We start from the raw sequence: 16718 nt of genomic DNA, 5'->3' as shown, positions 1-16718 counted from the left end.
TCAGCTCTGGCCCAGTGGCCGTGGGCATGTGCCTTTCCTCCTCTGAGCTCAGTGTCCCTTTCATGATGAGCCACCAGCACCTGCCGTCCAGCAGGAGATGACCCCAGCACGTGCCTGGTAGTTAGTAGATGCTCCAAAAATGATTATGTTATATTATCCCAGGTAAGATGTGAAGGGGACAAGGAAGGAAGGGGAAACGTTGGTGCTAGGGTGAGAATCACAGAGGCCCTGGAGCAAGACAGGCCTGGGCTCATGTCTTGGTTCTGCCACCCACCAGCTGAGTGACCTTGGATCCATTTTTCTGCTTCTCTGAGACTCTGTTCCCCCATCAGCAAAGTGGGAAGCAGCTCCTCAAAAGCCTTTAGGTCACAGCGTGCCGCGGAATCAGCTCTCGTTAAACAGAAGCTGCCATCGCACAGCTGTTACCATCACTGGAAGGACAGAGAGGAGAAGGCAGGTGGCAGACGGGCTTGCACCCACAGGGGTAAAGCATACCTGGCCTCCTGCTGAGAATCCCTGTCCCTGCTGAGGTGGAGAGGGAATGTGAGGAGGAACGAGCTTTTCGCAGCAAGGATGCAGCTTCTCAAGAGTCTGAGCTGCTGTTTCAATTAAAGGAAAAATCACCAGTTTAGAAAACCAAAAGGCATATTGCTCCCTTATCTGGCTGCCTCTGTGCTTTACTTCAATCTAAATCCAGGGTTTAGATCACTCATTTACATTTACTAAATGCAGGTAAAGGGGAGAGGCCTGTGTAACCTTCCCAGGCCTCTTCTTCCTCCCAAGTAAGGGGCGTGCTTTGAGGTTTCCTGTAATGTCTCTTCTAGATGAAGCCCATGAACGTGGAATATCTCATGATGGATGCCTCCATCCTGCTGCCCCCAACAGGCACACCGCTGACAGGCATTGATTTTGTGAAGCGGCTGCCGTGTGGCGATGTGGAGAAGACCCGGCGGGTGAGTGAGCACAGGACCTGTCATCTCCTGGGCCACTGTTCTCCAGAACCACTCCCAGACCAGGGAGGAAAGGGCTTCTTTGCCAAAGTCAAGAGCTTGCCCTCACCACAGCTTAGACGCAGATAGAGAGTTCACACTTGCCCCCAGGCATGACTTTCCAAAGCATGTTGCCCTTTGGAAAGTGGGGTTTGGCATTCCGTTGGATCTGGCACCCAATGTTGGCTGCAGAGAGGTAGCCTTCACCAGTGCAGACAGACTCAAGCCCTGAGCTCAGGAGTGGAAGCCAGTGGGGCCAGGTTTCTGTGAACCGTGGAGGGTGAGGTTGGTGTGAAATCTTAGCTCAGCGGTCTCAGGACCCTCAGAGACAGTGCAATGTTAAGGCATCTACCTGCTCTTGGGCCACAGTCAAATGGAATGTGAATCTCGCCAGCCTGCAGGAGAGATATGCGTGAAAAGATTAGTTCTCAGAACCAGCTGCAGCGTGTGCTTCCGTTATCAGCCCTTTTTTTCCGAAGCAGGCGCTCTAGGAAGCAGTCTCCACAAGGGTGTTCATGGTATTTTATCTCCCGGGTAAGATCAGAGTTTCTTTCTTAGAAAGCACCATCACCTTTTCCCTAGAAAATCATTCCCTGGAGACATGAATATTTGTGGATAGTTTAGAGGAATTCATTGCACGCAGCTCCCCCTGTCAGCCTGTATCGTCTGAGTTTATTCGTGTGTGACAGAGGTGTTTCACTTTTGGATTTTGCAAAGCAGGAATGACCTGTCATTTGCACCTCAGACACGAGGAGTCTGAACCTTCCTCCCCGCAGCTGGTGATTCTACCTCGGAGGCCTGGGGGTGCAGAGGAAGTGGGACCCATGTGTCTTGAGTCAATCCACATTTCCAACTGTCTGACCAAACCCACAAACCTCACCGCAGGACCCACCCGTCCGGGCCGCTGACGTCTTCCTTCCATGTGCTCCCAGCCAGGCGCACGATTCTGTTTGTGGGTGGCAGCGTTTGCACTGGACGTCCTGGCGTCAGCTTTCACTGGAGGACCGGTTCTGACAGATGTGTATGTGTTGCTTCGTGATGCTGACATGCTCACCCCCAGCCGGGGCTACAGCATCCTGTGCCAAGAAGGCCCCGCCTGGGAGATCCCTCCTGTCCAGAGGAGTGAACGCTGAGCACTGCTGCTGCTCTGGATTCCACTTTGCCTTTCTTTTTTTCTTTTTCTTTCTTTTTTTTTTTTTTTTTTGAGGCTGCAGTGAGCTGTGATCCAGCCTAGAGTGCAGTGATGCTATCATAGCTCACTGCAGCCTCGAACTCCTGGTCTCCAGCCATCCTCCCACCTCAGCGTCAGTAGCTGGAACTGCATGCATAAGCTACCACACCTAGCTAATTTTCAAATGTTTTATAGAGATGAAGTCTTGCTAAGTTACCCAAGCTAGTCTTGAACTCCTGGCTTCAAGCCATCCTCCTGCCTTGGCCTCCCAAAGTGCTGGAATTACAGACATGTACCACCACACCCGACCCATACTCTACCTTCTTTTGGTTCACAGTTCATCAGGATTTTTCTTACTACTTCTGTGAACATATAGCCTCTGTTATGAAGTAGATCAATTCAAATCCGTTCTTTAGGTGAATTTCCTCATTAAATTCTATAACCATCCTAGGAGATTGGCACTATTATTATCCCCATTTTACAGAGGAAGAATTTTTTTTTTTTTTTTTTTTTTTGAGACAGGGTCATGCTCTGTCACCCAGGTTGGAGTGCAGTGGTGCCATCTTGGCTCACTGCAGCACACTCTGCCCCCTGGGTTCAAGAGGTCCTCCTACCTCAGCCTCCTGGGTCGTTGGGATTACAGGTGTGTGCCACCACACTCACCTAATTTTTGTATTTTTTGTAGAGGTGGGGTTTTGCCATGTTGCCAAGGCTGGTCTTGAACTCCTGAACTCAAGCGATCCACCCATCTCGGCCTCTCAGAGTGCTGGGATTACAGGCATGAACCACCACGTCCTGCCCACGGAGGAAGGAATTGATGCATGGAGAGGTCCACTGATTTGCTCAAGGTCACCCAGCTAGTGAGTAGCTGAGCCACAAGTCAGCCCAGGCAATGTGGCCCCCAGAACCTAGACTCTTAGGCATTCTGACCTGCTGCTTCCCACACTGCCTTCTTCAGATCTGCTAGCTCTGCTCAGGACACTGGGACATCAAAAACAGCCCCAGTCCTGAAGGAATGAGAGCCTGGAGGGCAAAGTGGGAAGAGACAGTGGCAGACCATGTGGCTCAGGCCGTTATTCAAGCAGCATTAGATCAGGTCACTAATCTCACCTGGAGCAGGAAGTGGGACAGGCACCAGATAGGGAGGCACAGGCCCAGAGACAGGTGACACATTCTGGCACTTCCACGGCAGTGATTGCAGCTGGAGCCCACAGTGGGATGTGATGAGGCTGGGGGTGCTGGCAGGAGCCAGATCACGGGGGCCTTGGAGCCCCTTGAGAGCCTTGGCTGTCACCTCTTAACACTGTTTCATGACCTTATGCCCTGCTGGGCTGGGGCAGATGGTCCTGATACACAAGCGAGAGATGGGAGAAATGCAGGGGCGAGTTTGTCAGGCATGTGGTGGAAGGGAGGTTACTTCCTGTCTACTCTGAGCTACTGTCTCTTCATCTGTCAGGTAAAATGTGCCTGCCTTTCCAGAGTTATTGTGAGGACTCAGCAGCAAGCCAATGGCAGGTCTTGATGATAGTCTTTTTGCCCCTCACATGTCACATAGTTGCAGGTTCCCAGGGCTGTGCTGCCCACCTCCCTTGTCCTGGACAGGATGCACAGCCCAAGTGGCTAGCTGAAGCACAGAGACCTGGGATATCTCAGCTTCCCTAGAGGCTCTTTGCCTGTCTGACCAGTTTCCAAAAACAACTCTTAAGTCCTCCCAGGGTCCCTGGGTAGCAGAATGATATAAAAGAGGCCAGGCTACCTCAAAGCCAAGGCATCCACTTTAGAAAAGCTTCCTTTGTGACTTTAAGAATTTCTTTCTGAAGGGTAGCTTTGGCCACTCGTCTCACTACGGTTCCTGTTGCAAGGGAGCCATCTGGAATCATCCAGAAGCTTAGCTCCTCAAGCCTACTTCAGAAATCAGAACACACCAATGTGCTTTGAATTTGAGCTAAAGGAAGTTACATGGTTTAGCAAGCAATTGAGGGCTTATGTGGTTCGTTTCAAGTTTTTTGCTTGTATCCAAAGAACATTCCAAGCTACCCCTTTGGATTCAAAGGTTTTCTTTCTTTTTTTTTTTTCCACCAAGTAGACTTTTTAAAGGAGGCTGATCCTTTTCAGAAACTCCACCCTTTATTTTCCTTAAGGATTTGTCAAGGAAGTTCAAACAATTCTTACTGGCAAATCACTCCTAAATATTCATAGATTCATCAAAGAGCTGCTAGATTCTTGCTATGTGCCAAATACTGTGTTAGCCTGGGGAGTGAAGAAATGAGCGAGCACACGCCCCTGCCTTCTGGACTGCTCTTTTTACCTAGAGAGGTAAAATTTATTAGCAAGTAAGAGAATAGCAGGTTTGGTACCCACCCACAGTCAGAGCTCTGGAGGAAAGAAATAGCATGCCGTACCCAGGGGCTGAGGAGCGGTCCTCCTGCAGATAGAGTGATCCGAAGAGCTGCTCTGCAGAGGTGATCTGAGCTGAAACCTGGGGGATGAGGAGGAGCCAGGAAGGTTAAAGTGATAAAGGAGGCACTTTCCAAACAGGGAACAGCACACGTCCGGTCCCTGAGATGCCACCAAGTGTGGCATGTTCAAGGAGCCTAGTAAGTGAGGTAGAGGCAGGGGCAGCGACAGGAGAGGATGGTGGCAGCGCTTTGCAGGCTGTTGTGAGGCATCTCACCATAACGCCGTTTTCCCTCTTGCTTTTTTTTTTTTGAGATGCATCTCACTCTGTCACCCATGCTAGAGTGCAGTGGCATGATCTCGACTCACTGCAACCTGCACCTCCCAGGTTCAAGTGATTCTCCTGCCTCCGCCTCTAGAGTAGCATGAGCCACCATGCCCAGCTGATTTTTAAAATTTTTTTGTATTTTTAATAGAGACTGAGTGTCCCCAGTCTTTTGGCCAGGGTGGTCCCAAACTCCTGAACTCAGGTGATCCACCCGACTTGGCCTCCCGTAGTGCTGGGATTACAGGCATGAGCCACCATGCCCAGCCCCCTCTTGCATTTTAAAAACCACATAACTTCTTCTTTCTTTCAACATAATTGTTGAACATATTCTAGGTATCAGGCTCTGAGTAAGATGCAAGACTAGATGGTGAACAAATAATATAAAATAAGACCAAAACAGCAAGGGTGCCACTGAGCCATGCCAGCTGAGAAGGGAAATTCATGTTGAAATGAAGGTCACTGGAGCTGTTGGGGTCCAGTGAGAACATTCAAGTAGAACTTCAGGCTTAGGCTGGACCCACCCCATATGTAGGGGGAACTGAGAGAAGCGGTGAAGAAGGAAAACTGTGGTGTCAGACCAACCGTGGGTCAAATCCCAACTCCAGCTGCATGACCTTGAGTGAGTCACTCACCCTCCCGGAGCCTCAGGTCCCTCATGGGTCTTGCCTCTCAGCTGTTGCCCAGAGAAGAGCGTGGCTACGAAGTGACAAGCCCAGGGCCTGGCAGACATTAAGCGCTCAGGAAGCGTTGTCTGAACAGAAATGGAGCAGTCTGGTATGTAAAGTGGGAAAGAAATAGGGTCTTTCATGATCTAAATCTACCGAAGCTTAATGCCAGAGAAAAGAGAGTCAGGAACAGGATATTTTGGTGAATATCAAAATCCAAGTTTAAGCCACTAGCCATCTGTATATAGTCATCTTGGAAGCAGCTATGAAACACCCGTATTTGCACGAGGTTTTATTTGTCCCCAGATTGTTTCCCTGTTCCTTTGTAAAACCACAAGCAGTTTTTGTGTTTATCACTATTGGCCTTGAGGAAATAGAATATTTTGCTTTACTTTTTCGATGTGTATTACACATTAAAGAAAATACAATAGCATCTCCTACAATTTCAAAAGTAAAGGGAAAAGAATTTCCCATGATTTAATCACCCTAAACAAACAGTACTTGGACATCTTTTGTGCTCCTCCTATCTTTGTCTGTAAAGAGAGTGTACCATGGTCTTGCTTTCATCCCTTCTTTTTTTTCTTTTCGTCGTAGCACAAGAAGTTTTCATGTTGCCATAGTTGAAATAAGTCTGATTTCTTATGGCCTCATAAAGGTTTATCTGGCATTTTCTTGCAAGTAGACATTTTGGTTGCTTCCAGTATTACATTATTTTCAACTAAACTATAATGAGCAGCTTCATGAATACAGTGTTTTTCTTTCTCTTGAATTATTTCTTTAGGATAAGTTCCCAGAAGTGGAATTTCTGGTTCAAAGGGTATGAACGTGTTTTTTTCATGACTATCTGCATATTGCCAAATTGCTTTCCCGATGGGTTGTGCCCACATTAAACTGCTTTGGCACTCTTTTAAGAATGACTGACTTTCACAGCTACATGGCCTCAGTGGGCTTCTAACCTGAGTGACTGTCGCCTAAACTAGGCAGCTTGCACATGCAGCAAGGAGGCAGGAGGGTGAAAACCAAGCCTTTGTTCCAGGCCAGCTCCTGGGCTCAGCACATCACCAGTGCCATTCCGTTGTACCTGCATGGTGGGTGCCCCATTTCCAGAGCATAAGCCTGGGCTTGGGCAATTCATGTGATTACCAAGCCCCAGCCTGAGCCACAGTGAGTCCAACTACAGAGCCACCCACCTTCCCCTGTTCATTGGACTGATTCCCCGGAGACTGTGAGTCTGTCAGAGTTTGCTTTCAGACTCACTGAAGCAAAGAAACTGGAGACATCTCTTTCTATTTTATCTTGGTCAGCTGTCATCCTTTTCACAGTCTAGCCTGTTCTTCCTGGGTCCGTCCTTCCTGATATTCTATGGAAGAATCTGAAAGAATAATAATTTCTTTTTCCTTTTTAATAATAGTTTTAAATTTGCATCTTTATTTAGCGAAGAAAAGCACTCAATAAAACCCCGGGTCCCAAGCCTTAAATCTTTTGGAGGTCAAGGAGTGTGGTTGCAGGAACACAGAGCTTGGAATCCAGTTATTCACTGAGTGACCTGGGGCAGGCTGTCTGTCATTGCTCGGCTTTGGTTTCCCCATCTGTAAAATAGGAACCACACAGGGTCATTAAAAGGCTTAAATGAGACGACACTGTACAGCTGGCGTAGTACCCAGCAGGCCATGGGGAATCAGAGAGTGGTTATTGTTTTGGGGGTGGTGGGGTGAATTTTATGGCTCTTATGCTCATAGTTTAGCTTTCTTTTGTGAATTCACAGAGTTATGGGGCTGCCCAGTGTGCCTACCAGGCCCTTATAACCGCCCTGCCCCAACGGGAGCCCAGGTTTTGCCTCGAGTGGAGCTCCCTGCCCTGTGGGAATCGCCCCTCCTCACGTTCATGGGCATGGCTTCTCATGTGTCCTTCCTTCTCTCAGGAGTTGGGGCAGGAACCAGGAAAAACATGGAGGGATTTTATTGTACAGTCGTCCCTCGGTATCCATGGGGAATTGGTTCTAGGACTCCCTCAAGGATACCAAAATCCACAGATGCTCAAGTCCCTTATATAAACAGCATAGTGTTTGCATATAACCTATACACATTCTCCTGTAGACTTTAAATCGTCTCTAGATTACTTGTAATACAGAGTACAATGTAAATGCTATGTAAATAGTTTGTTATACTGTATTGATTAGGGAATAATAAGGAAAAAAATCTGTACAAGTTGAGTACAGATGCAACTTTTTTTTTTTTTTTTAGTATTTTTGATCTACAGTTGGTTGAATCCACAGATATGGAACCTGTGGATACAGAGAGCCGACTGTGTGTGTTTTATATTCTATTTTATGTTTATGATGACGATTGTTATCCATGTGTTGTTTGCAGGGCAAAAGCAGATATTGGCCTATATTGGGAGCCAAATTCTGAACTTTTAAAGTATTTATGGGAAGGTTACAGTTTTTCAGAGTGATGGGCTGCAGAAAGCCACATGTTTCTGTTTTCTCAGCCAACCCGCTCTGGTCCTGCGTGAGTTATTTGCCTTCAGAACCCTGAGAGAAGCGGGGGTTTGGGCACAGAAATGAGCGTCTCCTTGACTTGGACCTGGCTATCATGGGCCTTTTCCTTTCCTCATCCTCGTGGTCATGACTCCGTGGTCATGACTCCTTATCTGAGAGCTCAAGCTGCCAAATATTTCAAGTGACCACCCACGTCTTGGGCTTTCTGTACTTGGGCTGCCATGGATGTTTAAGTTTCCTGGAGCACTTGGTTAAGTGACACATGTCATACCTTCCTGAGTTCACACCCAGCTCAGCCACTTAGCAGATATGTGAGCTGAAATAACTCTGCCCCTCTCAGCTCTGTTTCTTCCTCCATAAACTCTTCAAGTTACAATAAGGTGCCCATAGTTCTTGCTACCCCATAGTTGCTTAATAGAAGTTCTTTTGAATTTTTTAGTGGAACTACACTTCTTTTTCTTCTGATTGTTACAGATGTCTTTACGAAGACTGTAGTTTTAAAAACTGTTAACAGTCAGATACAAATGCTACCACCACCACCATCATCATTGTAACATAAGAGCTGATCTTTCTCCAGTGGTTTATAGTTTACAGAGGACTGCGCTGCCTTAGCATAGGGCCAGGAGATAGGATTGCTCTTCCAGTTTCAACATTAGGAAATTGTTCCAAGGTCTCCCACTGGTTAGGGCCCAAGGCAGCACTGGGTGTAAGCAGGCAGGCTGACTAGCTCCTCGTTGCCTGGGGTATGAGGAGGCAGTGTGAGTGCACCTCTTTTCAGACAGTAATTTGGCCCCTTTTCAGTTTTGGGAGGCACACTGCTGTATAGAGGCCACTTCCCCTCACCTAGGTCCACACTGCAGCCCTCCGAGCCATGAACAAGAAGACCCAAAGGCGCACTGGGATTTACCTTTGCAGCTCCGTAGTGGTGACAGCGGTTTGTCCCCGCCACCCTACTGTGCTGGCTGGTTTCCCTCCTGCGTTATCTCAGAACCTCCTAGCAGGCCTGCGAGCTATCATGCCCATTTTACAGATGAGGAACAGGAAGCTCACAGAAGTCAGGGGACTGGACTTGCCCAACCTAGTGCAGCTGGGAATCCGATGTAGACCTCGTGTGTCTGACTCTGGAACTGTCCCCATCGGGCACTGCACCCTCAGTCAGGCCCAGCAGCTGTGCATCACGGGGAGAGGCCTGCAGGCGGCCTCTTCTGTGGGCTGCCCCTCTGCTTCCTGGCTCTGGTTGGTGGGCAAGCCTGTTTTGGGGCTGGAGGCTGCTTTCTGCACACACTCCTCCGGCTGCTGGGACTCTGCTTTGTTTCTGCTCTTTGAAAGTACCTGGTGGCCACACAATTCTGACCAGACACCACTTCCATGGGCCAGGAATCCCTGTGCTGGTGGATCGTCTCTGCCCCTGTTCTGCTGGCTGGGAAAGCCTGAGGGGTATTCACGGAACCAAGGTCACTGCAGCACACTCACTGTTGTAAGACTAAGGGACCCGGAGTTGAAGAGACTCACCCGGGGGTAGGATTTTCCTCTGGTCTCAGGCCCTGCAGCCCACAGGCATTTCATTTCACCCTCTTCTGTCTGCCCCACCCCCATATTCAGTAGGTAGAACCTTGAAATGCTTTTGGAGTGATTGGGTTTTCCAGAGCCTATGCTGGTTTGGTTGGGACAGACTTAGGGTCTAGCCCTTGCTGGAAGCATGGCCTGGGGCAGGTCACTTCACCTTCTTAGGTCTCAGTTGCCTGGTGTGTGAAATGGGGCTGACTGCTGGGCAGGGCTATTATGAAGGTCACCTGATACTTGGGGACAAGGTCCTGGCAGATGACAGGTGCTCAGTTCAGGTAAAGTAACCCAAACCTGAACCTGTGGGTTACTGAAAACAGGTTACTCCGCCTTTGAATTTTTTTTTGTTTGTTCTGTTATAAAAGGAAGTACCAGGATCACAACACCCAAAGAGGTGGGCTTTATCGTGCTTCTTTCTTTTTTTTTTTAAATAGAGAGTTGTTGTGTCATTTCTTGATGTGGGGCATCTCGCTAAAATGACTCTGCAGTCTCACTCTTCTCTGCTCTCTGAACTGTTGGTCCAGGCCATCCGGGTATTCTTCATGCTGCGTTCTCTGTCACTGCAATTGCGAGGGGAGCCGGAGACACAGTTGCCGCTGACCCGGGAGGAGGACCTGATCAAGACTGATGATGTCCTGGATCTGAGTGAGTTGGCTGCTCTGAGTCACAGCAGGGGGCTGGGGTACATGGGACACGGGACACCACTCTGCTGATTCACATGCCACTGGGAGGGTCAGTGTGCAACCTGCATTCTGTACTGTGAGCTGTGACCTTGAGCCAGCGGTGTGCATGTCCCATGCAGGTTTTGAAGAAAAGGCCCCTGGGTTCTCTGAGGTCAGTTTGAGGGTTCTGCTTTCACAACCAGCTGGTTCTCTAAAAAGTATCTGCAGAGCAACTGGGGACTCAAGCAAGGGTGAACAAACTCCAGGGTTCCTGCCCTCCCTATAAACATAGTGGCATCAGTTTGGTTGGTTTTATATATTAAGCATTTTCTGTATGATTCCAATGATAAAAGTGTTCTGCTGCTAAAGAAAGAAACTTGTAAAAAGCAAATCACCTGTGTTTAGGTAAGGATGAAGGTTTTGGAGGCTGGAGAACCATGTGCTCAGCCCGTAACCTTGAGCTACTTGTTCTGCTGTGTAGTGCCTCATTGTTCTCATCTGCAGCATGAGGCTGAGCTTTCAAGGGAGACAATGGGCATAAAGCCTGACCATGTTCCTGGAACCCCTCTCGTATTTGTATAGCTTTCTCTTTCCTCCATTTGCTACAGGGCACAGGCACTCTAATGAGCAGCATGGTTTTCTGTTTCTTAAGGGCATTGTGGTATATTAAGAGTCTTTGGTTATGAGAGACAGAAAATCCAACTTAAGCTGGCTTCAGGAAAAGAGAGGGAAATTGACTGATGTCACTGGGAAGTCCAGGAGTAAGCTACCTTCAGGCATGGCTGGATCCAGGTGCTCAGACAGTGTCCTCAGGAAGCTGCCCTCATCCATCTCTCAACTCTGCTTTCCTCTGTTCATCCTCAGGAGGGCTTTCCCAGGTAGTGGCAAGATGGCCATCAGCAGCCCCAAGATTTGTTCAGCCAATCTGATGGAAAGAGAGCTTCTCTTTCCCTTTAATTCTCTAAAAGTCTGGGTAGAGCTGTTATTAGCCTAGCTTGGGCCACGTGACCATCCCTGAACCAGCCAGTGGTCAGAGGAATGTGACTCACTGATTGTCTAAGCTGGGGTTGCATGCCCAGCCCTGGACCTGGGAGGGAGGGCCAGTTATTTTTGAACCCCATCACCTGAGAGAGGGAAGAGGTGGCCCTCAAAGGAAAATCACCAAAGAAGGGATGGTGGCTGGGTGGGCAGAAACAGCACAGGGCCACTCTCTGTGGCATTGTTGTTGCTGTTTTAAAGCTTTATTAAGGTATAATTTACATACAAAAAAATTCCCCAAGTGTTAGTGTATAATTCAATGAGTTTTGACAAAACTATAGAGTTGTGATCTAGACCCTGCTTTGTATTCCCTTCAACAAATGACTAGACCCCCACAGCCTCCATTTCCTCTCCTGTAAAATGAGACGGTCTTTCTTAAAGTACAGAATTGTTTTCAGGATTGAATGAAATAGAATACGAAATATCACATGACCAAGCATAGTGCCTACCATGTAACTGTACTCAGCAAACTGTAGTCAGTATTGCAGGAGGTCATGCGTGTGAGGAGCATAGCATGCTGCCTGACACGTAGAGGTTCTCAGTGAATGCGTATTGTGTGTTACCTGGTTGTCTAGTGTCTTTTTCTGGCCTTCTTGTTTACGTTTTATCTTTCCCTTTCTTGGAAGAATAAAGCAGCTGTGACGCCTCTCTGCCCGATGCCCATCTCCTTTGGCCCTTTCGCCCTTGAGAAATGACCACAGGGATTTCTCTAAGGATTTAAATTGATCAAGTTGATTGCAAAGAATCATAACCAGTCTTTCTCTGATTTGATTCAAGGAGAGAAAGAGCTTGCTTTGGGTGAGGTGTGGGGGTGGGGAGGGGGCACTTCATCAGGGCAGCAAAAATGTTTGCACCCGTGAAATGGAATTAAATTTTATGCTGGGAATTCACATTCCTTCCCTCCTCCCCCTAGGAATGGCCTGCTGGAGTAAAGGTTAAAAGTTTTTCACTTACCAATTTTAATTGATTCGATTGCTAGTTGAGATCACTTAACTGAGCCTTTTTGGGTAGTTGGCCATTAAGAAAGTAATGGCTGTTTGTCTTTGCCCAGCCTGATTGCAAATTATGTCTTTTGCTAAGAGGGGTGACATTCAGAAAATACTAGGGATTATGGAAGCACATGGTGCTAGAATAAGATATGCCTGTGTTGTTGGTTTGTTTGTTTTTGTTTTTTTGTTTTGTTTTGTTTTGAGGGAGGGATTGTAAATGCTGGAGCTTCTCCTCACCTTCCTTTGAGGGGGAAAATCACCCTACTCTGCAATCTGACCAAATGCCTTCTGTGTATACAAAATGCAGGTGAAGGACAGGTGAAGCCATTCTTGCTTGCTGCATGGCTGGAAGCTGGGCATGTTTTTGTCTCCCTGATGAACCTGAGAAAGCTGACTCAGGGAGAAATGTTAGGGACTGCTCACTGTTTACCTGACTTAATGTGGTCTGGTAGGCTTAAAGGAGTGCTGTCTCCACACAGCAGGAAGAAGTGGCATAAAGCGTATTCACTGCCTTTGTCACACTTCAGTGAGAAATGACAGCATGAAGGATATTCCCCAGAAGCCACCACAAGTGCTTGCTGACCAGCAGCAGGTCTCTCGGCTGGGTGTGACAGCCGAGCTCTGGCATAAAAGGTGGCTGCTCATGGGGACCATCAAAGAAGTGGCCACCACTCAGGAAAGAGGCAAACTGGTCACACTTCAAGTGAAGTCCGTTTTGTTTTTCACTAGAGAGGAAAGTGGCAGAGGGCAGAGGTCAGGAACTGGCAGCCACATGTGCCACATCTGCTGGAGTGATGGGGGACTGGGGTGGGAAGGAAGAGAGAGAGGGAGGAAGGGAGGGAGGGAAGTGGAAGGAAGTTGAAGGGAGGGAGAGATTGGAGGAAGAAAGGGGAAGGGAGGGAAGGGAAGAGGGGAGGAACTAGAAAAAAGAGTCGATTTCTAGAGAAAATAGCATCATGAATCTCCATACACCCAGCCCTCAGCTTCAACAGCTTTTACCACTTAGCTAAGTTTTGTTGTATCTGCCCTTCCATCTGTCTATTTAAAATATACCATCCACCCACACAGTGTGTTAAAGCAAATGGAAGACTTCATATTATTACATCTAGAAATACCTCTCTCTAACAGAGAAGTACTTTGTATTGTTCCTTTTAATAGAATTGGTTGCCACCATTTGCAAACCGAGTGCTTCCCCATCCCCAGCTGCTGCTTTGGGCTGGAGGCCAGGGTGCAGGGGCCTATAGACAGGGCCTGTGCTCACCCGTGTGCTGCCGCCCTGTCTTGTTGACATTTGATTTTGCAGCCGCTGGCATTATTGGAGTAATCAGCTTTGTAATCTTCCCCAGAGTCTTCATGCCTCTGAGGCTCAGTAGCCTTACCTTTGAAATGGTTCTAGGGCTGAATGTGGTGACTCACACCTGTAATCTCAACACTTTGGGAGGCCGAGGTGGGAAGATCACTTGAGCTCAGGAGTTCAAGACCAGCCAGAGCAACATAGCGAGACTTTGTCTCTACTAAAATCCAAAAAAAAAATTAGCCAGTCGTGGTGGCAGATACCTGTAGTTCCAGATACTTGAGGGGCTGAGGTGGGAGGATCTCTTGAACCGGGGAGGTCAAGGCTGCAGTGATCCCTGATCGTGTCACTGCACTCCAGCCTGGGCGATAGAGTGAGAACCCTTTTTCAAAAAAATAAAATCAAAACGAAAACATGGTTCTAAAAGACTTTCCACGGAGCTCAAATGAGATAATGTGTAAAGCTCACAGCGCCATGCTTGGCACTTAGTAGGTACTCAGTGAGTGGGAGCTGGCTACTTTGCTGCTGCAGCTGCTAAACACACAAGCTGAAACTCATCCTGCTGGGCTCCACGGGGCTGGCATTTTCTGCTTAAGCAACACTGTGAGAACAGTATCCTGAGACATTCAGGTCATCGCTCGGATGATGGCACTGTTTTGAGAGTTAAGAAAGATGGCTCTGGCTGCTTTGGCTGGAGGAAGGGAGCTGTATCCCTTCTAGGCTGTGAGACTCACTCGCTTACTCCAGTGTGCCTCCTGACCAAGGACAAGCAAGCTTTGAGGAGAAACCACAGATTCCTTGGGATTGACCTCAGGGCCTCCTTAAAAGATTCTTGCCTGTTTCCAAATATCATGAGCAACCATAGTCGGGGAGAAATCTGTCCATTATCCATACACCCCAAAGAGACACCTGGCAACCAGGCGTGTTAAGTGTCCAGTTTCCTTTCAGCCTATTCATGTGGGCACCTGACATTCACATAGTTGCAGCCATAGCATGTGGTGCTTGTATCTAACTTGTATTCTGATTTCTAAAATCCGTTTGTGAAGCCCATTCAATGAAGACCCACTTATGCATTCAGCTATTTATTGAGCATCTGCTGTATGCCAGGCACAGTGCTAGGAGCTGAGATGTGAGAGTGATCTAAAGCCAGACTTCGCTTCTGTTCTTGAGGTGTTTCCAGTTGGGGGAGGGGAGGATGGAGGGAGCGACCGCTAACAGGTAAGTTAAGTAAATGCATGATCACAGACTGATTGGGATGGCTCTGTAGAGGTGACAAGCAGGGTCCATGCTAGAGAGTAACCAGGAAGAAAATCCTCACGGGCTGGTTAGGAAAGGCCTCTCTGAAGAGGTGCTGTGCCAGGAGGGATCAGAAGCTTCTACGAGAAAGCACAGAAATGAGGACTGCCTTTTAAGGATGGCAGAGGTGAGGCTGAGGTGAGAGAGAGCATGCCATGTTCCAGGGTCCTCACCAAAACTGGGGTGGCCGGCACACAAGTAGCAAGAGCGGGTCAGTGGCTGGAAAGAGCCAGATCTCAACTCCAGGGCTTTCTCACAGGGACATCTGTCTTAAACGGACACTTCTACAGCTGGCACTGCCAGATCAGATGGTCCCAGCAGGGGCCTTCCAGTTGCACCGGGGGCTAGAAAGGCCATGCAGCAGGGTGGTGAGGAGCATGGACTCAGGGGCCAGACTGTGCCTGGATGGAAGTCCCAGCTTTGCTGCTTTCTGCTTGCCAGCTATATTACCTTAAGGGAACTGAGTCTCCTGGCGCTTCAGTTTCCACAGCTGTGAAATAGGACTTGCTGGGAGGAGTAGATGAGTATTATCTGTGCTGTGCCTAGAACAGTGCCTGACAGAATTGCAGAGAGGCCATTTAGGAGGCTGTGGCAGGGGCCAGGGTCAGTGCTAATGGGCAAAGAGGGACGGGACAGTCTGGGTACAGCATTTTGTGACAGTTTGCAGTGGTGATGCTGGAGAGCTCGGTTAACTCTGAGGTTCTGAGCCTGGGGCAGTCCAGGTGGCAGGGGCTGGGAGGATGGTGATTCTGTCATCAGCAGGGCTGATCCTGGAGGAAGAGCTGGTTCCAAGCAGAAGGTGCTGAGGTTGGTGGGGCGGCCAGGTGAGAAGTGCTGTGAAGGAGCTCGGCCGGGATGTCCAGGGGATGCGGGGCAGGCCGGAAGCCTCCTCGCTACTTCGTAGATTCATAACTCTTGTGTTTAGTAGCCTGCATGATACTCTGTTGTCTGAGATGTCTGACGTAATCATTGTGCAGTTTTGGGTCATTTTTACTCTCGCCTGGCATAACCTAGCTGGCTCTTCCTTGAAAGATCCTCACGACAGGGTGTTAGATCACGTGGTGTGTAAGGGAAGTCCCAAAACCTGCAGAGAAACATCTGTGAATAAGCAGACCTCTGTACACTGGATCTGAGCACTCTCCCAGGCTTGGACACACTTCCCAGGCTCTGGGGGCCTGGAAAATGCTCATAAGTACAGAACAGTAGGTCCCAGCCCTTAGGATTTCATAGCCCAGAAAATCATCAAAACAAAAATTAAACAAAGCTTTTGGGGACAGATCGCCAACTTTTGTTTTGTTTGTTTACCAAGTAGTCATTTTTTAAAAAAGCATTTATGAACCATCATTTCATAAAAGACATTATTATTACCTTTAATATTGTTAATATTGAGTAGGTAGCACATCATTTCAGAACGAGGGCCAGTCTTTCCAGGAAACAGTAGTGGCAACTGTGTACCCACATACTGTGCTTTAGTGGAGAGTGGGTTTTTTGTTGTTGTGGTGGTGAGTATTTTTTTTTTTTTTTTTTTTAAAAAAGCAAGTACAGACCAATGACTCTAGTAAAAGCCAGTGTCTTTGTCTTTCCCAGCTCACAGTCTTATGGGGAAGGCAAACCCCAATCATGGCAGCACAGATCAAAGTCCGATGGCCACCGTGTTTCCTGTTCTAAGAGCAGGTGACGGGGTTAACCTGGCTGGAGGTCAGAGAGGCTTCTAAGGGAAGGGCCCATTTGAGGGCTGCAAGGGGGTATGGGTGCCGAGAAGTGGCACAGAAGAAGCGAAGGCCCTGGGGCCGATGGGGATTTGGGGAAGATGAGAGATGGCAGTG

The 16718-nt window shown here is 48.3% G+C and overlaps 1 protein-coding gene across 2 annotated transcripts in view; it reads left to right on the top strand.

Moving 5' to 3' along the window:
- Positions 1–16718, top strand: part of CLEC16A (C-type lectin domain containing 16A) — a 239410-nt gene that overhangs the window by 105194 nt on the left and 117498 nt on the right. For both annotated transcript variants that reach the window (XM_025370574.1, XM_025370575.1), the window contains exons 17-18: positions 825–953; positions 10138–10258. In XM_025370574.1, coding sequence (XP_025226359.1) covers positions 825–953; positions 10138–10258 — 250 coding nt within the window. The remainder of the gene's footprint in view (positions 1–824; positions 954–10137; positions 10259–16718) is intronic.

The sequence above is a fragment of the Theropithecus gelada genome, chromosome 20 (genome assembly GCF_003255815.1).
Source record: "Theropithecus gelada isolate Dixy chromosome 20, Tgel_1.0, whole genome shotgun sequence".
NCBI classification, from domain to species: Eukaryota; Metazoa; Chordata; class Mammalia; order Primates; family Cercopithecidae; genus Theropithecus; species Theropithecus gelada.
This window is presented reverse-complemented; position numbering and strand designations above follow the sequence as displayed.